Raw genomic sequence first — 26149 nt, 5'->3', positions numbered from 1 at the left:
TGTTAGAATTGGGACCAGATTCCAGGTCTTTCTGGCTCCAAGGGTGACTATCTACTATGCAACACTACTTCTCAAATACACAGGAAAGCCCCTTATAACAATATAAACAGAGGCGATGGTGAATGTAATGATGTTGATAATGACAATGACAGTGATGATGATGATGATGATGATGATGATTCCCTTTGAAGGTTTGGAAGTATAGTTGAAAGCTGGAGACCTGAGATGGTTCCCTTAACTCAAGAGAATTTGCAAAGTGCCTGGCGGTAGGTAATAGGGGGAAGATATGTTACTCTTCGTTTGTCCTTGGGATGCCCAAGCTTGAGCCATTGTTGTTTGTCATCTCTAACTTTGCCTGGCCCTCTCTCTCATCCTCTAACAGTCATACAACAGAAAGCCACCTTCCCCAGATCCTCTTTTCCATCCCTCTTCCACCAACAAACATTTCTATTTCTACTCTCAGCTCCTCATTAACAATCATATCCTCTGAATTCAGACCTTTTCCCTCATCTCTCCAGCTGGATCTTGTCCCTGAACTGCAAGGGCAGCAGAAATGTCCTCCGTGCTATGAGGAAGGCAGTAGAAGTGGATTTCAAGGATAGAGACAACTTCAACTCCCAAGGCATCTACATCTTCACTGGTGGAGTCCCTGATCAGGAAATGGTATGTAAATGGGTTCTTTAGACCCTCCAGGACTTATTTGTCGATGATGATTGACTCACAGGCCCTTCTAAAGACTACTACAAAATGGTGGCAAATGTCTTCTGAAATGATAAGGGATTTGTATAAATGAATCTAACTCCCCAGACTGGTAGCATTTAAGACAAGGAAATTTCACACACAATATAGGGTCTGACTTTCAAAGAAGCCTCAGAAGCAGTTTTTGATACCAAGTGTCTAAATAGATTCGTGAAAGAATAATGCCCCACTGTACTTGATACAGTGAAAATTCTGGTCTTTTGGATGAAAAGGGAAAGCAGAAAGACAAGGAAAATGAAAAGATTTTAGTTTCCTGGAACCTCTGCAGCAGCTTTCTGGGAATAATTCAGAGACCAGGTCAACATTCCTTGTTTCTTCTGGAGCAATCCACTTCCAGGCCTGGTTCAGTTATTGCTATAACAGAGGGCAGGACAACAGAGCCCCTAGGCTGTAAGTCAGCCTGCCCCACTGTCCAGAAAGCAGAAGAAATTAAATGGAGGGGAGTATAGGGACAAATGATCCCAGCTGTTGAGTCAGACTGCTCAGATGCTTTCCAAAAGTAGAAGAGGAGAATGTGCTTTCCTTCTATTTCTCCACCCATCTTTTCAGCCAGGGTGATTTAGAATTTCTTCTCTAGCATATGACTTTCCTGATGCCAGCCTTGAGGAGTCTCTGTTCAAGAGACCATCCAATCTGAATCCTTGTAGATTCTTCTCCAAGCATCCTTCCTCCCTTCCTGGGAACAGGAGGGTCTTTGGGAAGCCCCACTAGCCTCTCTTCCACTTAGGTGGTGATCCCTTATTGATCATCTGGTAAAAGCAATTCCATCTCCCTTCCTACCCTGTAGTAAGATGGGGTGGGGATGTTCAAGTCCAAGCTTTGGGCACCCTGTGGCCTGTTAGCCCCCAGAGCTACTCATCTTCCCACAGCCTATGGTCAGTGCCTATGTCGCTGAGACCTGTCAGGGATGTGATCTGAGGATTCATGTTTGCCTGTTCCACATCAACGAGCTAGATATGGATGGCGCAGTTCCTGCCCGCTATGCCAACAGGACTGACACGGCCTCTGCTTACAAGGAGGTCACTCACGCTTCTAATGGGAGATTCCACTGGTTTGGTGATACAGGTTAGTGAAGGTCTTGGCTGCTTTTTCCTTTTGGGGGGCAATTCCCTGCTTTTTTTACTGATTAGTAATTGGGCTATAATCTGTGCCTGACCAGAGTGGTCGCTTCATTCCAGAACAGTGATGCATTATAAACGTACCTGTGAGTGAGATACCTCTCTTTAAAAAATAAAAAAAAAATCTTACTAGCATTGTCTACCAGAACTATAGAAATATTCCCATGGTCATGTGCTTCTTGCACATATGTCCCACAAGCCTTGTGAAGTTGGGGTCCTTTAGCTCTGGCAATAATATGTCATGGCAGACTGAACCCAACAACTCACAGTCTTGTGACTATCTTTGAAAACAAGAATGTAAATTTCTTAGGCATACAAAATGACAATATACCCTGATCATATTGAGGGAAATTTAGCTCAAAGACAAATATACATCATTCATCATCGAAACAAGAATTGACTCAATCAGATAAACTACTTTGCAAGTACTTAATTTTAACAACTTCTAAGAGTAACACACACCTGGAAGAGTAGATACACACACAAAAAAGTAACACTCCCACTCAGGCCAGGTAGGGGAGAGACAGGCTGCATGCTGCATCTGTGCTCAGGAACATCTCAACCAATCAGGAGTCACATCAGCCTTTGATATATGTAGTTTACAGCCCAGAACTGCCCCTCCTTGACCATAAAAGAGATGAACAGTGTTGAGGTTAATGAGAGGGAAATATCACATATGTACAGCAGAGAGAACATGAGGAATGGATATGGAGGCTGCAATTTGCAAGGAAAATTTCAGGGAGCCCAGACAGAGCAGTAAAGATAATTTTCCTTCCAGAGAGAGAGGGAGGGAGGGAGAGAATATTAGAATATACATATGCATAGATATGTATGTGGATATGTATATATATCCACATACATATACATAGCTACATACATATATATGTGTGTAGATATAGATATGTACAGGGTGTCTCAAAAGTCTTAATAAGACTAAGACTTTTGAGATGCCCTATATGTGTGTATGGGTATGTGTATGCACAGAGAGAGAGACAGACAGAGACAGACAGATGGAGAGACAGAGAGAGGAGAGACGCAGGGAGAGACACAGAGAAGAGAGACAGAGAGAGACAGAAACAGAGACAGTGAGAGAAGAAAGACAGAAAGAGAGCGAGAGCGAGAGAGAGAGAGAGAAAGTATGTGTGTGTTTCTCCCATAGATTACCTTCTGCCAAATTCTGACCTGTAAGTTACAGACTGAGCTTGCAGTTTTCTGGCTTAGTTTCTCTTCATCAGGTTTTGATCCTAGTTGAGTGTGGTCCCAGAATTGTCAGTTTATGCAATATGCCTTCATGATATCCAAGAGACAAAGTATTTATTAGGTCTCTGTTCAGCCAGGTAAGGGTGTTCCCTTTTAAAGGAGGAAAAAGAACTAAGGCATTTTTCTTTTTTCAGAAAAGTCTTGCCAACGCCTTCCTAAGTCCACTTCTTTAAGCCTTCCCATTGTTCCTATATATTCTCCTGGGTCCAATTCAATTCTTAGATCATTTTTTTATGGCTTCAGTATATCTTTCATAAATACTCCTTTAAGAAACATACCAACACACCTCACATTTCACAACAGATTTATTCCTGAGACATAAATAAAACTTTTGTGAATTAAGTCCTAAAGTGGGAATAATCTAATGGAAGGATCCTAGAACCAGGAGTCAGATTTGGCTACCATGTAACCTGAAGCAAGTTGATTAACCCTGGTGCCTCAATTTTTTCATGTATAAAATGGTCATTATCATATCTACCCTACCCCTATCACAGGGCATGAAATGCTGGTATGAAATCACAGATGTGAGTGTAATTTGAAAAGTATAAGCCCATTTCAGACCTGGAAGAGACCTTCCAGATCATCTATGATCTTAAGACCTAATGTTTCCTTTCATGGGCAAGGAAACTAAAACTCTGGGAGCACAAGCAACTGGTCCAGGATCATGAAGTAACAGTAACTGTTACTACTTCACAACAGTAACTGGTCTGGGATCATTAGTAACAGAGCTGCAACTAGAATCTAGGCCTGCTAGTAATAATAGCTAGCATTTGCATAGCATCTACCATGTGCCAGGCACTCTACAATGTCACTTAAGATAGGTGCTTTTGTAGTAATCCCCATTTTACAAGTGAGGAAGCAGAGGCAGACAGATTTACCCAAGGTCACACAACTAGGAAGTATGTGAGGTGGGATTCAAATTCAGGCCTTCCTGAGTTCAGGCCTAGTGTGGTATCCACTGAGCCACCTAGATGCTTCCTATGCTCTTTCCATCCCTATATTAAGTCAAAACACATGGAAGACATTATTATTAATACATTTTAATCATTGTATCCATAATGATGTTGATACAACAGGATAGGGACTGGATCTATGATTTTATTATTAGTACAGGTCAGCATCTTCTCTGCAAATCTATGGCCTGTGTCATGCTTTTTACTTGTGTTTCTGGGCCATCTAGTGACCAGCACATAGTAGGTATTCAATAAATACTTACTGATTGGTTAATAAACTTGCCTAAAATAGAGAAAAAGTGACTTGCCTACAGTCATGCTTCCGGTATTTATCATAGGTGGGACTTGAACTCGGGCATCCTTGCTTTGACACTGCCTTTCAGTAGCCTTAATATAATCCTGATAATAATTATAAGGGAAATATGTTAAATAAAGGAATCTAAGGTCAATTATCTTATAAAGCAGATAATCAGATACACCTAACTTATGTTTTGTATAAATCTAGATCAGCATACATTGGGCTCCCTTTAAGGCAAGGTACAATTCACCGAGACCCAAAGTTAGCTGTCGGATTCAGAGGTGGAATCAAGGCCTTGTTCTTAGTAAGGGTCAGTAAGGTCTGGTGGGGAGGGCCTGAGATGGGGAGCCAGGATGTGTAAGTCATTCACCCCTTTCCTCCAAGCTACCGAAGAAAGCAGCTGTGAAGATGGTTCATCTAAGTTCCAGCGGGTCCCTGCAGAACCAAGCTTCTGTTGTTTTAATTAACTCTTCTGGAATATAGTTCTTGCTTAAAACCAATTTCCCATAGTCACTCTGTTTGGCTTCCAGGCATCTTCGAGAGTGATGATATCAGTATTATCGCCTTGGAGATGGAAAAGGCCATCAACTACTCCCAAAAGGTGCCTTCCTCTGAGACAATTACCTAATTACCTTCCTTCAGTAACAGGTTTTTCTCACTCTTTTCCCCTCTGCCCCAACCGTACTCAACCACAGGGACTTCTAGCGTACTAAATCAATGAGAGCTTCTCTTTTCAAAATCCAGGACTTTGGAATTATTTCAGGGTAAAGAGGGTAGGGATATAGTTAGGACTGCCCCTAAACAAAAAGTACAAGGGAACTTGGAACTGCCTCTCCCCTCCTTCCTTCCCTCCCTCTTTCCCTCCTTCCTACCTTCCTTCCCTTACCATTCTGTCTCTATATCTATGTTGTTCCCCGCTGCCTATACTGTCTTACACCTTCTATCATTCCTCCACCTTCTAAAAGTATATTCATCCTTTAAGGCCTAACTCTAATTCGAACTCCTCCGTGACACCATCCTTGAGCCCCTCCTCCCACAACCATCCAGCCAGAAGTGATTTCTTCTTCCTTCACACTCCTATAGTACTTATTAGCTGTACTATTTGTGTTGGCACATATATTGCTTTATATTGTAATTATTTATATACTTATCTCATTTTCCCTTAACAGCCCAAGCTCCCTGAGGGCCCAGAGACTGTCTAATTCATCTTTTTATCCTTCCCCCCCACAATATAAGCAAGCACAATGGCTCACACATAACTTCAGTGCCTGGTAAATTTTGAACAAATAAGTGACTCTCAGGTCCCTCTCCCATGTACTCAACTTCCTCAGGTTTCCCTTTTCCCAAGTGGTACCCTCCCAGTAGCATAGAATCCTTCTTTGGATCTTTTCTAAAATCCTTTCCTATACCTCATCAAAATACCACCCTCATCTATTTCTCTTTGTCTCACTCTCTTCAGTTCCTTTGATTCAACTGGATCTGACAAGTGAATTTATGTCATCACTTTTGGATGACATTGGCTCCTTATTATATTAATCATTCTAGGTCTGATACTTCTGTTTTAATGGGGGCCTCCAATATCTGACCTAGGAAGAATTTTAGGCCATTGGAAGAAGTTCTGGGGCCAGTGGACCTTTGGAAAATCCTCCAATCTGACCACAAAGACAACCTACTCTGTCCATGGGTTAATGAAGTTATAGAAGCCATAGCAGTATTGGGCTTTTTTTTCTTTTCCCAAATGAAACACAGCTATGATTAATACTAAGCAGTGGCCGCAAGGCAGTCCAAGATTTCTAAAGGAAGGGCCTAGGAGGCCCACTTTCAATAAGTTCCCAAAGGCCCCATTACTTACGATAGGGCTTGTAGGGCCTGTTACTCTATAATAGTCTAATGCATGCAGTTTCACCACCACTACCCCACCACCACTATCCATGAATTGAATTTGTCCTTGATATTTAGACCAGACTATAGGTTGGCACTAACATTATACTTCACCCTTTCAGTGTGCTTTGCTGGTAGCATCCCTCAAAAACCAGTCTGGAAGCCTGGCTGAAAGCCCACCGATACCCAAAGAAGAGCCAAAGGTGTTCAAGGAAAAAAGTCAGCCTCGGAAACTTTGCTGCCCTAAGCCCACCACACTCTCACAGGCCAAAATGGTTTGACTCCCCTTTATTAGTAACAATGAGTTGTTGTTGTTAAGTCACTTTTCAGTCATGCCTGACTCTTTATTACCCCATTTGGGGTTTTCTTGGAAGAGATACTGGAATGGTTTGCCATCTCCTTTTCAAGCTCATTTTACAGATAAGGAAACTGAGGCAAACAGGGTTGAGTGACTTGCCCAGGGTCACAGAGCTAGTAAGTGTCTGGGGCAGATTTGAACTCAGGAAAAGGAGTTTTCCTGACTTCAGGTCCAGCACTCAATGGTCCAGTACCACCTAACTGCATAACAATGAGTACCTGTGCACTCTTGCCCTTGTCTCTTGATCATTCTGAGGATTTCAAAACAGCTGTGGCCAAGGACACAGTCCAGGGCCCCAGGATAAAGGATGGAAATTGGCTCACCAGTAAATAATAACCAGCATCTCCATCTTACTAAGGGCCAGAATCCGGGTGGGGTGGCGCAGTTAGCAGCACCCTGCCCACTGCTTGTCAGCTTGGGAGGTCAGGCTATCTGGTGGGTCTGCAAAAGATACCAAAACTAATCTGAAACTGAACCTGATTCAATTTGGTTTGCCTGGATTGGCTTTAGAGGACAGTGCTAGGGGAATGGAGTTGGCACTTAGGATGGCACCATTGTATTTAGTGGAAGTGAAGCGATAGGGACTTGTTCTGTAGGAATATCCAGGAACCAGAAGAGGCTGGGATAGACTGAGAGACTATAGCTGAACTTGTTAGGATCAGAAAGAGAAGGAAGGGGAGGGGAGAAGAAGCAGATGGTTCATTCTTCATGCTGGTCAATTCCACATGAAGTCACTTCCTCATCTTGTCCATTAGAAGCGTATTCTATCAAGTTTGTTTATGCGTTATTTGTGTATGCGTATTACCTAACACATCTGAGTCCCCAGGGGGAGGCCTGGACCTTCCAAAAGACCCCAGAGCTGACAGTCTGTAGCAGAGCTTGTTAACAGAAGCAGGGCAATGAGACACATGCTCCTCCATTGTTTAATAACGATATTAATGTTTTAACATGGTAGTTTTCCTTAACGAGGCATCTGTCCCTGAAAAAATATGCTAACATTGTCAGTACTCAATTTCATTTGCACAATTCCATTCAGGAGTTTCATTCAGGCTTCCTGCGTGCTTCATCCTTTCCTACTCTAAACACTTGTCCATGATTAAAAAAAAAAACAAACCCCACAGTTCCAAGACCTTTCTCCTATCATCTTGCCAAATAGTTACCGAGCCAAAGGCCTGAGGTGGCAGCCCTGTGGATTGTCAATGCCTATAACAAACTTTTGTAGACTTAAGGCTTAAATGGGATAGACTCTCTCTTAAGAGTTTTATATCTCTTACTTTTTTCATGTCGGGACATAGAGAAGTGCCTGCTCACTGGGCATGTTGGAGGGGACTAGCATGTTGGAAGGGACTGAGAGTGGGTTGGTTTGTTTTTTGTAGCTGAATGGTTACTGCCTTCCAGTAACATTTAATAACAAAACAACCTTTCAGCTTAACAAATGGTAGTTTAAGTAAGAGTATGTGAGTGTGTGTGTGTGTGTGTGTGTATGCATGCATGAGTGTGTGTGCATGCGCGTGCATGTATGTGTGTATTTATGTTTACTCCTCAAACCAGTGGGAAATCCAGAAAATTCTACTCAGTGAGAAAGGTAGAAACAGGCCACTTCTTCTGGTGACTACTGAGTAATTTGCTATTCAGTTTTTTTGCCAAGCCTCCTGCCTTCATGGACCCATTGTTATAATATGGCAAGGGTCTTGAAGTCCCACATTAAATAACAAAACTGCTTACAGAAAATGTGTCCTCATATCTCTCTTACTATTTTTCCCACCCTTCTCCCTGGGCCCATCTCTCAAGCTGTACCCTGCATGGATTATAGTAATAGGTTAAGAAGAAAGTTTTCAGGGTCTGGGATATTACTGGGCTGCAAACAGCATAGAGACCAAGACATCTTTTCCAGCTAGCCTGACTTTATTTTAGAAAAATAAAAGTGATCCTGACAAAGAGAAGATCGCCTCCATAAAGAATCTGACCTGGCACTCAAACACCAGCAAACCAGCCATCCTATCAGGTAAGAGAAGGCACGGGCTCCAGAATGTTTGGGGAGTGGGGAAGAATGAAGAAAAAGTATTTACATGGGAACCAGTTCTATTAGCCGACAGCTAGCTCAATACAAAAGCCAAACTAGGCATAACACACAATCAATCAGAGCACATGACCCAGATCCAGCTGTTCAAAGAGGAACCTAAATTTGCCAGAAAATCATGGGACCTACATGGCGCACTTCAAAAGAGTCAGTGCAGTTCTAATGAGTATGTCATAGTAAACAGAAAGGGACCTCTTAATTACCTCAGTATCTTAAAGTCTCATAGTTTGTGGTGTCCAAGAACCAAGTCTTCCAGTTCAGAGTATAGCCTGGGGTTTAAGAAGTAGGAGTTAAACTAGAAAACAACATGGTGCTAATTAGCATGGCTTCCCCTATCAGAAATGGCCAATTTTTCTACTTTTCTAGGCCAGTCAGTGAAAGATTGGGGTCCAAATAAGGGAAAGACAAAGATCAACCCGGCAAAGAAAGGGCCAACCACATCTTTTTTACTTGTTGTTGATCAAGAGAAAGATGCGGGTAAGCAAGTAGCTAACCTCCAATTCTGGGCCCCTAAGTAAGACCATCTAAAAGGGTCTCTTCTACTTGGTAGTTGTGAAAGAAACATCTCTACAGTGGAGGGCTCCTTTCTCTCCCAGGAGGCTGAATAGCAGTATTTATGCAGCTAATCTTGCCTTGGTTTGACATCTACTAACTTACTAATGGGATGGGCTTCCAAAGACTATAACTCTGAGGGGGAAAAGGCATCCAAAACAGACAAAAAGCTACAACTGTATTAGAAAAAAAAAAGAGGGGCATCTCAATGGCAGTAGATAGAGCACCAGCCCTGGAGTCAGAAGGACCTGATTTCAAATCTGGCTTCACATGCTTAACTAGCTGTGTGACCCCTGGGCAAGTCACTCAACCCCGTTTGCCTCAGTTTCCTCATCTGTAAAATGAGCTAGAGAAGCAAATGGCAAACCACTCTAGTATCTTTGCTGAGAAAACTCCAGATTGGATCATGAAGAGACTGAACAGCAACAACACCTTTATTCTTTTTTTTTTAATGAATAGTCTGAATTTCTTTCTTTCTTTCTTTTTTTGTTTCTAAGAATCACAATAGTGTATTTACACAAGAGTTTGAATTACAGATTTTCTCCCCATTTCTACCCTCCCCCCCACTCCAAGATGGCATATATTCTGGTTGCCCTGTTCCCCAGTCAGCCCTCCCTTCTGTCACCCCACTCCCCTCCCATCCCCTTTTTCCTTCCTTTCTAGTAGGGCAAGATAAATTTCTACACCCCATTGCCTGTGTATCTTATTTTCTAGTTGCATGGAAAAACTTTTTTTTTGTTTTTGAACATCTGTTTTTAAAACTTTGAGTTCCAAATTCTCTCCCCTCTTCTCTTCCCACCCACCCTCCCTAAGAAATCAAGCAATTCGACATAGGCCACATGCGTATCATTATGTATAACCCTTCCACAATACTCATGTTGTGAAAGACTAACTATATTTTGCTCCTTCCTAACGTATCCCCCTTTATCCAATTTTCTCCCTTGACCCTGTCTCTTTTTGAAAGTGTTTGTTTTTGATTACCTCCTCCTCCATCTACCCTCCCTTCTATCATCCCCCTTTTTTTATCTTCTTCCTCCTTATTCCCTGTGGGGTAAGATACCCAATTGAGTATGTATGGTATTCCCTCCTCAGGTCAAATCTGATGAGAGCAAGATTCACTCATTCCCCTTCACCTGCCTTCTCTTCTCTTCCTACAGAACTGCTTTTTCTTGCCACTTTTATGAGAGATAATTTACCCCACTCTGTCTCTCCCTTTCTCCCTCTCTCAATATATTCCTCTCTCATCCCTTAATTTGATTTTATTTCTTTTACATATCATCCCTTCATCTTCAACTCACCCTGTGCCCTCTCTCTCTCTCTCTCTATATATATATATATACATACATACATACATATATATATATATACACATACATATATACATACATACACACACATATACATATATATATATACATATATATATATGTATATTCCCTTCAGCTACCCTAATACTGAGGTCTCATGAATCAAACGCATCATCTATCCATGTAGGAATGTAAACAAAACAGTTCAACTTTAGTAAGTCCCTTGCGATTTCTTTTTCTTGTTCTTTTTCTTGATTACCTTTCATGGTTCTCTTGATTCTTGTGTTTGAAAGTCAAATTTTCTATTCAGCTCTGGTCTTTTCACTGAGAAAGCTTGAAAGTCCTCTATTTTATTGAAAATCCATATTTTGCCTTGGAGCATGATACTCAGTTTTGCTGGGTAGGTAATTCTTGGTTTTAATCCTAGCTCCATTGACCTCCGGAATATCGTATTCCAAGCCCTTCGATCTCTTAATGTAGAAGCTGCTAGATCTTGGGTTATTCTGACTATGTTTCCACAATACTCAAATTGTTTCTTTCTGGCTGCTTGCAGTATTTTCTCCTTGATCTGGGAGCTCTGGAATTTGGCGACAATATTCCTAGGAGATTTCTTTTTGGGATCTATTTGAGGAGGCGATGGGTGGATTCTTTCAATTTCTATTTTGCCCTGTGGCTCTAGAATATCAGGGCAGTTCTCCTTGATTATTTCTTGAAAGATGATGTCTAGGCTCTTTTTTGGATCATTGCTTTCAGGTAGTCCAATTATTTTTAAATTATCTCTCCTGGATCTATTTTCCACGTCAGTGGTTTTTCCAATGAGATATTTCACATTGTCTTCCACATTTTCATTCCTTTGATTCTGTTTTATAATATTTTGATTTCTCATCAAGTCACTAGCTTCCACTTGCTCCAGTCTAATTTTTAAGGTAGTATTTTCTTCAGTGGTCTTTTGGACCTCCTTTTCCATTTGGCTAATTCTTCCTTTCAAGGCATTCTTCTCCTCATTGGCTTTTTGGAACTCTTGCCGTTTGTGTTAGTCTATTTTTTAAGGTGTTGTTTTCTTCAGTATATTTTTCAGTATTTTTTTGGATCTCCTTTAGCAAGTCATTGACTTGTTTTTCATGGTTTTCTCGCATCCTTCTCATTTCTCTTCCCAATTTTTCCTCTACTTCTCTAACTTTCTTTTCCAAATCCTTTTTGAGCTCTTCCATGGCCTGAGACCAGTTCATGTTTTTCTTGGAGGCTTTTGTTGTAGGCTCTTTGACTTTGTTGACTTCTTCTGGCTGTATGTTTTGGTCTTCTTTGTCACCAAAGACAGATTCCAGAGTCTGAGACTGAATCTGGGTGTGTTTTCGCTTCCTGGCCATGTTCCCAGCCAACTTACTTGACCCTTGAGTTTTTCAGCGGGGTATGACTGCTTGTAGAGCAAAGAGTACTTTGTTCCAAGCTTGGGGGGATGTGCCAGCTCTGCCACACCAGCTCTCCTCCTTCCCCAAGAACCACCAACCCGGACTGGACTCGGATCTTCAGCAGGCTCTGCACTCCTGCTCTGATCCACCACTTAATTCCTCCCACCAGGTGGGCCTGGGGCCAGAAGCAACTGCAGCTTTAGTTCTGTAGCTTCCCCACCTCCGCTGCCCCCGGGGCGGTGGCTGAACCGGGAATTCTATCCCCCTGTCCCCAGCAGCTTTTCCCACTAACCTTCTCTGTTGTCTTTGGTGTTTGTGGGTTGAGAAGTCTGGCAACTGCCACAGCTCACTGATTCAGGGCACTAGGGCACGCTCCGCCTGGCTCCTGGTCTGGTTGGTCCACACTGCCCACGCTGGGCTCTGCTCCACTCCTCTCCCAGTTCCCAGCTCCCAGCTCCGTGCATGATAGACCTTATCCAGAGACCATCCATGTTGTCCTGGGCTAGAGCCCTGCTTTCCACTGCTATTTTGTGGGTTCTGCAGTTCTAGAATTGGTTCAGAGCCATTTTTTATAGGTTTTTGGAGGGATTTTGTGGGGAGGTCAAACTAGTCCCTGCTTTCCAGCCTCCATCTTGAACACCTTTATTCTTAAAAAAAAAAAAAAGAAACTCTCCAGAATTCCATTTCCTTAACTCTCATATGTTAGGAAAGGCCCCCTTATCATACTGCTAATTGGTGGGAGTGGAAACAGTTCACTCTGGGAACATGGTCCATGTTATTGTGAAATGGTGCCAATCAAGTTAAATGATTTATTTAATAGTAAAGCAGCAAGATCCCAAGCTGATCCATTTACACATGGTCTCCATTGTTTGGCTCGAATTTCTGCTATTTAATGGGTGATGCCTAGGATCATATAGTGAACGGAACAGAGGACTTGGAGTCAGGAAGACCTGAGTTTGAATCCTGCCCCAGATATTTTTTCTAGCTGTCTGGCCTTGAGCAAATCCCTTAAACTTTCTCAGCCTTGGTTTCCTCATCCATAAAATGGGAATAATAACAGCTACCTATATCCCAGGGTTATGGTAAAGAGGAGATAAGATCATTGCAAAGCCTTTCGCTAACTTTGAAGCGCTGTATAAATGTATAAATCTTTTAAAAAAATAACTACACATTTTAAAACCAAATTGCGGCTAGGCCTATAGTCTATGCTACTTGGGAGGCTGAAGTTGGTGGCTAGAGTAGATGTTCTGTGAGACAATAGAATTGAAAGCCTATAGTGTGTCACCCTAATTTAGAAAGTAGGAGTTAAGCTAGAAGACAACATGGTGCTAACCAGCAGGGCCTCCCCCTTATGAAATGGCCAAATGTTCTCCTATTTTAGCTCAGCCAACGAAATAATAAAGTCCAAATAAGGTAAAGAAGATTAAACCACCAAAGAAAGGACCAACCACATTTTCTTCATTATTTGTTATTAACAAAGGGAAAGGTTCACCAGTTTGGTAAACCACCAGGTGTGGAGGGCCACCAGGCTGCTTAAAGAAGGCTGAACCAACCAAGGTCCGAATGCAAAGCAGGTTAAAGTTTCTAGGCTGATCAGTATTGGGATCAGCACATGAGTAGCTACTGTATTTCCAGCCTGGGCATGAGATTAGAAGACCCAGTCTCCCTAAAACTAAAACAAAAGAAATTGAGTGACATTGAGAATTGGTGCCAAGAAGGGGTTATATTTGATGTAAATGTCTTTCTTCTAGATGCAGCACAAAAGAAAAATCCACCGATAAAGGCTACAAAAAAACCTGTTTCTTCCACTGAGCTTCCCCCAAAAGATGACATTTCCTCAACTGAAGAGGTATTAAGTTAGTAATACAAATAAATATCTCCTGAACAATGGTTCAGAACAGGGCAGCTATGCGGTAGCAGCTAGAGTGCTGGGCCTAGAATCAGGAAAACCTGAATTCACTGAAACCTGCTAGTCTCAGTTTCCTCATCTGTAAGATGAGCTGGAGAAGGAAATGGCAAACCACTCCAATATCTTTGACAAGAAAACCCCCTTTATAGAAGCAAATATGGCTTCTGTGGACTAATAAATTTGTACTTCATTTATTACAGCACCATCTACATACCTTTGGGGGAAAAACATATATGCAAGACATTAGTCCACAGAACCTATATTTGCTTATTTATTATACTCTGTTCTGATACCTATTTTATTAGAGCTATATAAAAATCAAAGTGGTAAAGCTTGATATGCACGTGAATTTATGGAGTTCTGTCAGGAAAGGTCCACCAGGCTCCCACAGGCCACAGCTTAACAGCTCAAAAGCTCCATGAATGAGTTGGTTTCTTTAAGTTTTCTTTCAGTTAACAAAAATCTATTTTTCTTCCCTCCCACCTCCCACCTCCCCCCTCCACTGAAAAAAAAGAAAAACAAAACCCTTGCAATAAATAAGGATAGTCCAGCAAAACAAATTCCTGCATTGGCCATGTCCAAAAAATTTATGTCTTGTACTATACCCTGAGTCTATCACTTCTCTGTTAGAAGATGAGTAGTATACTTCATTGTCAGACCTATGGAATCATGATTGGTCATTATATTGATCGGAGTTCTGCAGTTTTTCAGAGTTGTTTGTCTTTATAGCATTCTTATTGTATATGTTGTTCTCCTGGTCCTGCTCACTTCACTCTGCATTATTTCTTACATATCTTCTCAGGTTTCAATGAAAGCATCCTTTTTGTTATTTTTTTCAGCACTCCATTAAAGCAGTTTGGAACTATGCCCAAAAAGTAGCCAAACTGTCCCTTCGACCTAGCTATCCCACTAGGCCTCTACTCCCAAAGAAATCAAAGAAAAAAATTAAAGGACCTGTATGTATAAAAATATTGCAGCTCTTTTCATGGTAACCAAAAATTGAGAACTTAAGGGGATGCCTTCCTATTGGGGAATGATTAAACAAATTGAGGCATATGAATCTAATGGAATATCATTGTGCCATAAGAGATGATGAAATGGAATTTCAGAGAAAACTAGGAAGACTTTTACATATCAACATGGAATGAAGTGAGCAGAAACAGGAGAACAATGTATACCATGTACACAGTGTATACAATAACAATAGTCTAAGACAAACAGTGATAACTACACTGTAGAGAAAAACAACTTTCAAACCCTAGAGGATTCTGATCAATGCAATGATAAAGCTGGAGTCCAGAAGAAATGAAGTTGAAACATGATATTCACCCCCTGACCAAGAGGAAATGAACTTTAAGAGCAGAAAGAGACACACATTTTCAGACATGGCTGATGTGGGAATTTGTTTTGCTGTACTATGCAGCAATATGCCAAAGCCTTTATTTTTCAATATTTTTTTATTTTCTCATAGTGGGGTGTAGAGGGAGGAACAGATAAAAAGCTTATTAGTTGAAACTTTTAAACAAAAAAAGTATTGCATTACATTCATGTACCATTAGTTGTTCAGCCATTCTCTAATCAATGAACTTGGAGTTTCTAGTTCTTTTCGACCACAAAAAGTAAATAAATAAAAATAAAACATTGTTATACATATCTTTGTACATATAGGACCTTTTCTTCTTTTTTTGATCTCTTTGGGGTCGATATATACAGTTTTCAAGTTCTTCAAAGATGGGAACCTCATTCATTACTTCTTGGGTTTTTGCTTTCCAGAAGCTAGTCCAAAGCACTCTGCTCAATTTTGGGGGTGCTTCACACATATACACCATGGTCAGTCTATTCAATTCAGTCCTACAAACATTTATTAAGAGTTTGCTATCCATGAAACATTGGCAATACAGGGGTATAAAATGGCATAGCCCCTTCCCTCATGAAGCTTAAGATCTAATAAGAGTGGCAAAACATAAACACCAATAAGTATTGGTGGCTGTATAGGAGGGCTGTAAACTTGCTGCAAATTTTACATTTAAGGTTTTTTAGTGGAGGTGATGATTCAGTCAGTTGATCAGATTCCTCAAATAATATTGTATTCCTTTATTTAAAAGTGGTTGACAAGTTGCAGCTTGAGAAAACTGAAGCTAGAACTGCCCAAACTCTTGTTTGGCACAAACTCTATTCATCAGAAGAAAATGGAAGATACCTTGCAGAAGCAAATCTCATCCAAAGCTCTAAACTACTTACCAGTCACAGAAATCAAGGTCAGTTCTGATCTTCACCCTCACCAAATCCTGTACGTATCAGCTTAGACCAGTCTGATAGGTTGTGGGGAGCATAAGCATATTGCATGGGTAAGTAGCTCATCATTGCTAAATTGCCTGCTGCTAAGATAGGCCCTAAAACTCAGATTGCTTTAGGCATCTTAAGTTAGGCTGTCCTTCAGAGTGCAGAAACATCTGTGTTCTGGTGCATGGGAAAAGCGTTATGATCAGCCTCAGAGCCACTGAGGGACACACTCAAGAAAAATGGTTTACCCAAATGTATTAAGCAAAGGACTGCTAAAAAAAATGGCAGCCGAGGACAACTGCACTGAAGCTAAAATGTAGCTTTAAAAAAATCTCTCCCACCCTTGCCCATACAAACCACATTATCAGCATCTGACAGAACTTCAATTCTGGCTAAAGGTAACAGAATCAAAAGTAATCATTTGTAGCTCTTTAAGGTTTACAAGGTGCTTTACTTATCTCATTCCACTCTCATGACAACCCTAGGAAGGTGTGCATTATTATCCCTATTATCCCTATAGAGGCAGATGAGGGTTGAGTGACTTGCCCAGGACCACTAAGTATCCAATTCCAGGCCCCAACTCCACCACTCTATCCACTATACTGCCTAATTGTCCCAAGAATTTTTGGTAAGCTCCTGTCCAATTTAATCCATCTAAGTGGAAATCATGCCTCCCTCACGGCTTGTGATCTGGTTTCCCATCAAATTTTTTGTTTTAGAATTGAGATTGGTCTCTTTTGTTGTTGCTTTAATTACAATGATAGCATTTGCCATGAATCCTCACAGTCCTATTCAAAAGTGTAAACTCCAGAAATATATAGGACTTAGTTTTGGAGCAAAATTATGTGGAACAGATGTTTGGGAAAGCCATTAACCACAAATAAAATAAAAATGGTTTAGTGGGATTGGGCAGGGGGACGGAAGAGGAGAAAGGGAGAAGGGAGCTGGGGATAGGGCAGCCAAAAGGAAAAAGAGGTTCTCTGAAATACTTTAATGTCCAGAAGAGAACAAAAGGAGGAGCAGCGGGACTCACAGACAAGCAGGATAGCTTTGAAAGTATTATATGAAAGTATTATAAACTTTAAAACAAGTTATTCATAATAGAGATTCACAGTTTGATGCACATACTCCTGCTGTTCTACCATGCATATGGAAATACTCATGTCATTTGGTGTCTAAGTACAAAATAAAAATACACCTCTGCTATAGGTCAGTGACATCAAACTCAAATAGAAATGGGGCCACTTAAACCATATACAAGGATCCCTGTGGGCTCCATTGACTTAGTTCTCAAATGTAATATTAACTATCTTTATTGTATTTTTATTTATCCTGGTAAACATTTCCCAATTACTTTTTAATTTGGTTCAGCTGAATGTTGTCAGCCACACTCATGTCTGACATCTCAGGTCTAGGCAACTCAAGAAGTTCTCTATACCGATGAAATCCTAAGTCCAGCTCCTCTCCCTTAAGTAGCTGATGAGAGTCAGAAGAAACTTATGTGCTTTCCTCATCCTAGGGCATGATAAAATATCTGCAGTGCCACTATAAGGATATAGAAGAGTACATGGAACAGACAGAGAAGGTGACAAAATGTTATATCAAACGGATTCAGTGGTTGATGACAGGTAAATTTCTCAGCCATGAAGGGTATTCAGGAAGCAGGGAATAATAGCACAGTGGCAGGCCTGTACTATCAAAGCCCAAATTTTGGTTCCAAGATCTTTTATAACCCTTCCTTTCCCTGATTCAGCTCTCAAGCAGTGAGAATCATTAAATCAATCAACAAACATTAAGTGTTTACTATGTGCATTCTGATAGGTGCGGGGGGGGGGGGGGGAAGATAAAGGGGAAACTGTCCCTGCCCTTACAGTCTTACATTCTAACAGGGGAGACAACATAGAGCTCATGAGTACATACAGAATATGTGAAAAATGAACCGGCCACTGCGGGGGTGGGGGGGTGGGAACAGAGGGCGTTAAATGTTTTATTGTGTTTTTATTTATTTTGTTAAATATTTCCCAATTGGTTTGGCCTGCACTTAGAAAGATTTGGGCTGTCCTTGTGTTTGGTACCTCTGTTCTAAAGCATTCCCTCCTAACCAGCACTTCAAGATAGTGTGTTATCAGAACATTCTTTCCATAATATGATATCTTGAGTTTCCTTACTTCACTGGGTCAGTTTTTTAAATAAGAATAAGTGGGAAGATGCAGAGAAGGCAGGGTATGTCTGTGTACAACGATGGTCATGGGAAATGAGGACATCTGCTCACAAAGTCAGCCAACCCCATGCAAACTGGCACCCTCCCATTTCTTCTCCCTATTCTCTCTGTCCACTTGTTCTGGGTACATTTTGGTTTGCCCTGCTCAGGTTCCCATGGCCAGGAGAAACATACATTGTGAAGAGTACATGGTACACATACTGAGTCTTACAGAGTGACACTCTTCAACCTTTGACTAAGCAGAAAAGGAAAATAAGGCAGAGGATTTCTCTGTAGGTGGGCTTTCCAGAAACCTCTGAGAGCCATAAAGTCACACAATGTTAGAACTAGAAGGTCTTGCCCAACCCAGTTGTTTTACAGATGGAGAAGCTGAGGCCTAGGGACATTACATGATTTGTCCAAAATCACATAATTAGTTTGTGACAGAGCCAAGACCAAAACCCAGGACTCCAGACTCCCAATACAGTGCTCTCCCCACTGTACCATTCTGGTATCCAAAAGTCTCCCAGAAGGACATCCCCACCCCCTGAACTTTAGCTACAAATGATATTTCCCAAAAGGATGTCATCTGAGAAAGGCTCAATCAATAAAAATGTATTGAAGTCTTACTATGTTAGGCACCATGGTGTATGCCATGTGGGGAAGGAGAAACAGAAAAACTGTTAAGTTACACCTCATTCTTCTTCCGGCCCCATATTCATCAGGAAGCCGTCGACTATTTGGTACCATTTTGGAGAACAAGGTCTGTGTCATGATAGACCTATCAGAGTCCATGGGATTATATCTGCAGCAGCTGAAGGAAGAACTGAATTTGCTGATTTGGGAACAGCTAAGAAAATGTGACAGGTAAAAACAAGAAGGTATAAAAACCTATCTTGCCCTACAAGAAAGTAAGGGGGAAGAGGATAGGGGGGATGATAGAAGGGAGGGCAGACTGGGGGAAGAGGTAATCAGAATGCATGCCATCTCGAGGTGGGGGGAGAGGAGAGATGAGGAGAAAATTTGGAACTCAAAATCTTGTGGAAATGAATATCGAAAACTAAAAATAAATAAATTAGTAATAATTTTTTTAAAAGAATAAGCTGCCCTGGGGAGGAGGGAACTTCTCTAGAGATGGAGAGAGCTTCCTGCCAAAAGATTATGGGATTCAGTAAACCACCACTCCATAGTCAATTCATGGCCTGGTTATCAATCTCCTTTTCATTGTTCAAGCAAGGAAATGAGTGTTTCTAAATATCCCAAGGCAGCAGCTCTCAAACTTTTTGGCATCAAGTAAAAGTTACTACTTACTCTTAAAAATTATTAAAAACCCCAAAGAACTTTTGTTATTTTAACTACATCTATTGATATTTACCATATTAGAAATTAAAACTGAAAAAAAATTTAAAATATTTGTCATTTTAAAAGAATAATACATCTATTACATATTAACATAAATAACATATTTTATGAAAAAAACTATTTTTAAAAATTTAGAGAAATATGCATGGCATTGCTTTACATATTTGTAAATCTCTTTAATGTCTGCTTTAGTAAAAGGCAGCTAGATTCTCACATCTGCATGCAATCCATTGTGATATATTGTTTTGATTGAAGTATATAAAGTAAATCTAGCCTCACACATTGGAAAAGTTGGAAAAAGGGACAGTATTTTAATAGACAAACAATATCTTAGTTTTATTGTAAAAATAGTTTTGACCTCTTGAAAGGCCAAAAAGGATCTCAGAGACCATACTTTGAGAATCACTGGGCTAGATGAATTGAAAAGTGCTGACACTGAACTCTGTTTGGGAAATGAAGTAATCTCCAAAAAAAATCATCTGTACTACTCATCTTTCTATTTGTCTGTGTTTCAACAATCCGGCTAGCAGCTGCTGTGGGGGTGTAAGATCCACCAACAGCCAGCACCCAGAAAGCTGCCAACAGCACAGGTTCTTTTGATCTGCTTTAATAAGGAAAGCAAGGTTAAAGGGGTTGATAAGCTTACTTTAATTCAGCATACAAATATCATTCACTTAGTTCAGGGGAAGAGACCAGCACACTGAACTTCAGACCAAATTACAAACAAATTACAAAGATCAACCGACAGACCCAATACAGATTCATAGTAACCAACATCTAGGTTCAGCCCGGGAGCTCAGAACAAGGGCTGGCCCAGAGTCACTTGTGCCACCACTGCTGCAGGTAGAGCTCCAAAGAAGAGAAGTCCAACCCCTGGTTTTATATTTTTTTCAGCGTCAGGGGTGAGTCACACATGCGACTCACCCACGTGACCTAGAATCATCACAAAGAGGTGACTTAAACCCATGTGGTCTAAAAGCCTCTGCTCTCCCAGACATGTAAACTAGGCCCTCCCTGGAGTTAGCCCCATGTTGGGCCCCACGTTAGTTGCCAATCCACACCCACTAAGGTTTTACACCTAATAGGGGTTTGGGCCTGGGGCTTAGTACCTAGTAAGTCTCAATGAAATACACTGAATTACTCAAAGGGAACAAAAGCCAAACTCTTCCAGGGCACTTGGTTGAACTAAGTGCTAAGGAGCCCATTTTGCTTACCAACACAGTCTGTTAATTCATTCTAGACAGAGGTGGGAAAAATTGTTCCTTGTTTTCTCAAAAGCTAAAATTGACCTAGAAAACAATAGAAACTTATTTTTTTAAAAAAAGAAAACACAGGTAGGGAAAAAAGAAAATACAAGTAAGCTTTGTTTTCCCCGCACAGAATGAATGAGGTCTAATTTCCCACTGTCATTCCATCTGTTATCCCCTCCCAACATCTACTATAATCTATTATGTTCTAACCAAAAGATCTCTCTCTTCTCTCTTCTCCCTCTCTCTCTCTCTCTCTCTCTCTCTCTCTCTCTCTCTCTCTCCTTCTCTCTCTTTTCCTCTCCCTCTTTTCCCCTCCCTCTTTCCCTCTCTCCATCTCCATCTCTTCCTCTCTCCTCTCTCTCTCTCTCTCTCTCTCTCTCTCTCTCTCTCTCTCTCTCTCTCTCTCTCTCTCTCTCCCCCCCCCCCTCTCTCCCTCTCCCTCCCTTCCTCTCTCCCTCTCCCTCTCTCTTCTTCTCTCCCTCTCTCTCTCTCCCCCACAACTTCCATCCTCTCCTGCTCCATTCTCTTGGCCTCCAGCTTTAACCTGCTTGGTTTTGCAGAAGACCTATATGCATGGCAAGACAGACTGGTAGATTCCACAGATGAAGCATGCCACAATGCTGTGCAGTGGGTAACCAAACTGGAAGCCCATGGAAGTACCTCCATCCTGAGAGCTTTATTGGTAAGTTCTCTCACCTTCCCTGCCCTCTCCCTCTCCCCTAACTCCTGGCCCCTGCCCCCAAAGAAATGGAAACAGAGGAAGGGGATCCAGAGATATGTTGGGATGACTGGGTAGTACCTTGGCACTAAATGACAAGTCTCTGGGAACAACACAGATGACCTTTGAGCACTTGAGTTCTAACCCAGGTCTTAATGATGAAGGCTGCCCTTGGACCCTCTGGCTCTCTCAATCCCCTTATGCTTTTTTCCAGAAAGCTTTCACCTTTCAAGATGTAAAAGGACTGTATCTTCTGACTAATGGAAAGTTGGACTTGAACTGCAGTCTGATTCTAAATGAAGTTGAAAAACTCAGGAAGAAAAGAAATATTAAAGTACATTCCATTTCTTTTAACTACTCATCTAAAAAAGATCGGGAGACAAGGTAAGAAAGCAGGAACCTTGTGTTTAATGCTGTTACACTACTTCACATCAGAGGGTGAAGTAATAAACTTGTGATCATTTACAACGTGAGTTAGTTTTGAACTCTCTGATGTATATAGACAAAACCTTCCCTGGTAGGTCCTACTTACAGCTACTCAGGGAGATTCATTAATTTTTCCAAATTTTCATCAACTTTTCCAATTATCGTGTTAGGGAACCTTTGGAAATATTTTTAATGCACAGTAACTACATACCTAACTTACCCAACTGGGGGTTCTTTGTATATGTAACCTAATCAATTAATCAATAAGCATTTATTAAGTGCTTACTAAGTGCCACGTACTGTGCCAAGTGCTGGAGATACAAAAAGAGGCAAAAGACAGTCCTGCCCTCAAGGAGCTTACAGTCTAATATAGAAATATAGATAGATATGCAAATAAATATATTCAAAGCAAGCCAAATTCAAGATAAATAGGGAATAATTAACAAGAAGTAAGGCGCTAGAATTAAGAGGGGTAAGGGAAGACTTCCAGTAAAAGAAGGAATTTTAATTAGGTCTTAAAGGAGGCCAGGGAGGTCAGGAGTCAAAGCAAGGGAAGAAGAGCATTCCAGGCATGTGGGATAGCTGGAGAACATTCCTAAAGCCAAGATATAGAGTGTCTTGTTCATGGAACAGCCAGAAGTTCAGCATCGCTAGATACAAGAGTATGAGTCAGTGAGTAAGGTGTAAGAAGATTGGAAAGGTAAGAGGAAGATAGGTTATGAAGGGCTTTGAATGCCAAACAGAGCATTTTATATTTGCTCCTAGAGATAATAGGAAGCTACTGGAATTTACAGAGCAGGCTGTGACACGATCAGACTTGTGTTTTTGGAAAAGTCACTTTTAGTGGCTGAATGGAGGGCGGATTGGAGTGGGAGAGGTTTGAGGTGGGCAGACCTACCCCTAGGTTATTGCAGTAATCAAGATGTGAATTGATGAGAGCCCGCTGTAGCATGTAGCAGTGTCAGAAGAGAGAAGGGGGTGTATACAGGAGCAGGAGATTAGGGCATACTCTACGTGGGAAAACAAAGCTTACCAGTATTTTCTTTTTTTCTACAGGTATTTTCTTTTTTAGAAAACAAGTTTTTATTTATTTTTTATAAGCATGTTTTCTAGTGAGATATGCATGGCATTGCTTTATATATTTTACAAATCTCTTTAATGTGGTACATCTGTGGGTGATAACAAGCTCAAGGGTATGACCATCTTTATGTGTAGCTGAGATAGAGTGGAAAAATAGGTCATAAGAAGTGACTAGGATGAGGAGCTGAGTTTTTAAGATGTTTGAGAGTCAATATGTATGTCGCAGTCCCCTGGTATGAGGGCAGGAGTTGAGGAGAAGAAAAAATTGTGAGCCATGTACCAAACTCATTGAGGAAAGAAGGGGAATAGCCTGGTGGTCTGTAGACAATAGCTACCAGGACTTTGATTGGCATGAACCTCAAAGGAGGAGAGGTTACTGAGTTATGAAGGTAAGGGGAAAATCTGGAAGTTGGCACTGGGAAGCAAGGAGTATCCCAACTTCCTAACCTTGACCAATTAGCCAAAAAGATTTAGTGAAGGAGCAACCAAAACTGGAAAGAGTTACCAGGGAGGCTGGTGGAAAGTGTGGGGAAAGGTAAAGTTTTAAGATGAAGGGAAGTTTGTTGCCTATGGAATAAGCATACCAGGAGACACAGTGGTATGGCAACATTCAATGAACCAACCTCAAAGCCCTTTTTCATGGGAATATCCTCATTTGGTGGAGACTGATCTCTCAATATCTGCACCTGTGTGAGTTGGAGAGTGTATGAGAGAAGAGAGCCTGGTCCTCTGGCTTCCAGTTCCAAGGAAAAGGACACATGGTTCCAGATTTTCTTCAGGTCCCTACAGGGAGAGAAGGACTTCAGAAGGAAGTCGACACAATAGAGGAGCCAGCATATCAGTCATGCTCCTATCTCCAGCTCACCATCTTGGAGACTTTATGGAGTTTCCCCCTTGGATGAGACCTGGGCCTCTCTCTCTTGGTTGAGCTATCTCTCTCCCAATGAGAAAGTTCATTCAGTCTCTATATCGTATGGCATATATTCTCATCTGTTTGTCTTCTCTGACTGCTGTTTGCTATCAGCTTGGATAAACAGATTTTTAGAAAAAGAGGTTTAATAGGATAAACAGGTTTGCTATTTGCTATGCATGTTCATTGTGAAACTAGTATTTAGTGGGAATGAAGTCAAGTCTTGGATATATAGCTTGAGACAGTTCTTTTCTGTTAAAGGACATTGATCAGGAATGCAGCTGGCATCTAAAAAATTATTTCCCTTAGACTTATAATATTTAGAGGGCAGATTGCTACAGTAGGAAGAAGCTGACATGATGGAGGTGCCAGTTTCTCTACCTGTCTGCTTTTTCTCAGAGGCTTTCTCTTCCTTTAGGGACCTAAAGAGAATAGAACCATAGAACCATATATCTTCTTTCTTAAAGCTTAAAGCCAGAAGATCAGGATCTCTCTTCTCTCAAGCTCTTGCCAATTCTGCCCCTCACTTCATGGAGCACTGAATATAATCAATCTCAATCAATGAAGAGAGTCTGATGCAAATGGGCTTTGAAACCCAGGTTACATACACAAAAATGGCATGGTTGTTGATCTACCATCAGTGGATCATGAATTTTGAGTATAATTTTTCCCCAGGAGAGTAAATAGATTCATTCTGTTCCATCCACATTTTTTCTCCCTCTTAATTCCCACTCATCTCCAATCTGTGATCAATGGCACACATGGACAGGAGAAAGAAGCTTGGATCTGGAGTTAGAGGACCTGGGCGTCACATCCCAGGCCTACTACTTAGTACCTATGTGACCTTGGACAAGTCACTTGCCCTCTCTGGAGCTCAGTTTCCTACTTGTGAAAAGAAAGGTTTGGACTACATGAATTTTAGGTTCCCTTCCAGCTCTAATCCTGGACAAAAGATATCTGGAAACTAGGGACACAAACCCTCTGGTCATGGAACCCAGCAGAGCTGATTAAAGAGCCCAGCTTGTTAACTGGATGCTGCCTTTGTTCTGCCGACTAACATGCACTTGTGTACATGCACATGCACATGCACACATGTGTGCACACACACAAACACAAAAGTTTTGGGTGTTAATATATCTGATAACAGTGAGCTTCAGGAGTACAACAAAGTTGAGGATCATGCCTATAAACTGGATTAATAACTTCCTTTTTAATTATACTACATACGACCTAAAAGATAGCATGGTAGAGAGAAAAGCCTACTAGAGTCAGAGGTGGTTGTTGTTCAGTCATTTCAGTCACATCCGATTCTTTGTGACCCCTTTTGGGGTTTTCTTGGCAATTTCCTTCTCCAACTCATTTTACAGATGAGGAAACTGAGGTAAACAGGATTAAGTGACTTGCCCAGAGTCATACAGTCAATAAATGTCTGAGGGCACATTTGAACTCAGGTCTTCCTGACTCCAGGTGCTCTATCCACTGTGTCTCCTAGTCAGAGGACTTGTGTTCAAATCCTATCTCTGACTCTACCTAAGTGACCATGGGCAGGTCAGTCACTTAACCTTTCTGGGCCATGGTTTCCTCATCTGTAAAATGAGAGGGTTGCATCCCCTGAGACGGACTCAGGATGAAGAATGAGGGATATATCTTTGGATATGGACAATGTGGAAATTTGTTTTGCTTGGCAGTGCATGTCTATTACAAGGATTTTGATTTTTTTTAAATGAGGGGTAGGTAGGAGGAAGAAAGAGGATAGAACTAGGTTTCCTCTCTTTTCCTCCACCCAAAAAAAGAGGTCAGTTAATCAACAGGCATTTGTTAAGCTCTTACTATGTATCAGGCACTTTACTAAGCTCTAAGTATTCCAAGAAGGGCAAAAAACATGGTCCTTTCCCTCAAAGTGTTCACATTCTAATGAGGAAGGCAACATGCAAATAACTATATAGAAACAAGAGATATACAGTGTAAAAGGAAGATGATCTCGGGGGAAGGCATTAGGAGAAAACAGAAGGAGGACCAGAAAGAATCACAGACAG

General features: G+C 41.2%; 1 protein-coding gene across 1 annotated transcript in view; it reads left to right on the top strand.

Annotated features, from left to right (window-relative positions):
• Positions 1–26149, top strand: part of VWA3A (von Willebrand factor A domain containing 3A) — an 82823-nt gene that overhangs the window by 53884 nt on the left and 2790 nt on the right. Inside the window, 13 exon segments of the mRNA XM_036748921.1 lie at positions 192–266; positions 519–663; positions 1629–1824; positions 4919–4989; positions 6392–6544; positions 8542–8632; positions 9074–9184; positions 13727–13824; positions 15990–16142; positions 17687–17795; positions 19093–19234; positions 21517–21661; positions 21912–22081. Coding sequence (XP_036604816.1) covers positions 192–266; positions 519–663; positions 1629–1824; positions 4919–4989; positions 6392–6544; positions 8542–8632; positions 9074–9184; positions 13727–13824; positions 15990–16142; positions 17687–17795; positions 19093–19234; positions 21517–21661; positions 21912–22081 — 1659 coding nt within the window.

The sequence above is a fragment of the Trichosurus vulpecula genome, chromosome 1 (assembly GCF_011100635.1).
Source record: "Trichosurus vulpecula isolate mTriVul1 chromosome 1, mTriVul1.pri, whole genome shotgun sequence".
In the NCBI taxonomy this organism is placed as follows: domain Eukaryota; kingdom Metazoa; phylum Chordata; class Mammalia; order Diprotodontia; family Phalangeridae; genus Trichosurus; species Trichosurus vulpecula.
This window is presented reverse-complemented; position numbering and strand designations above follow the sequence as displayed.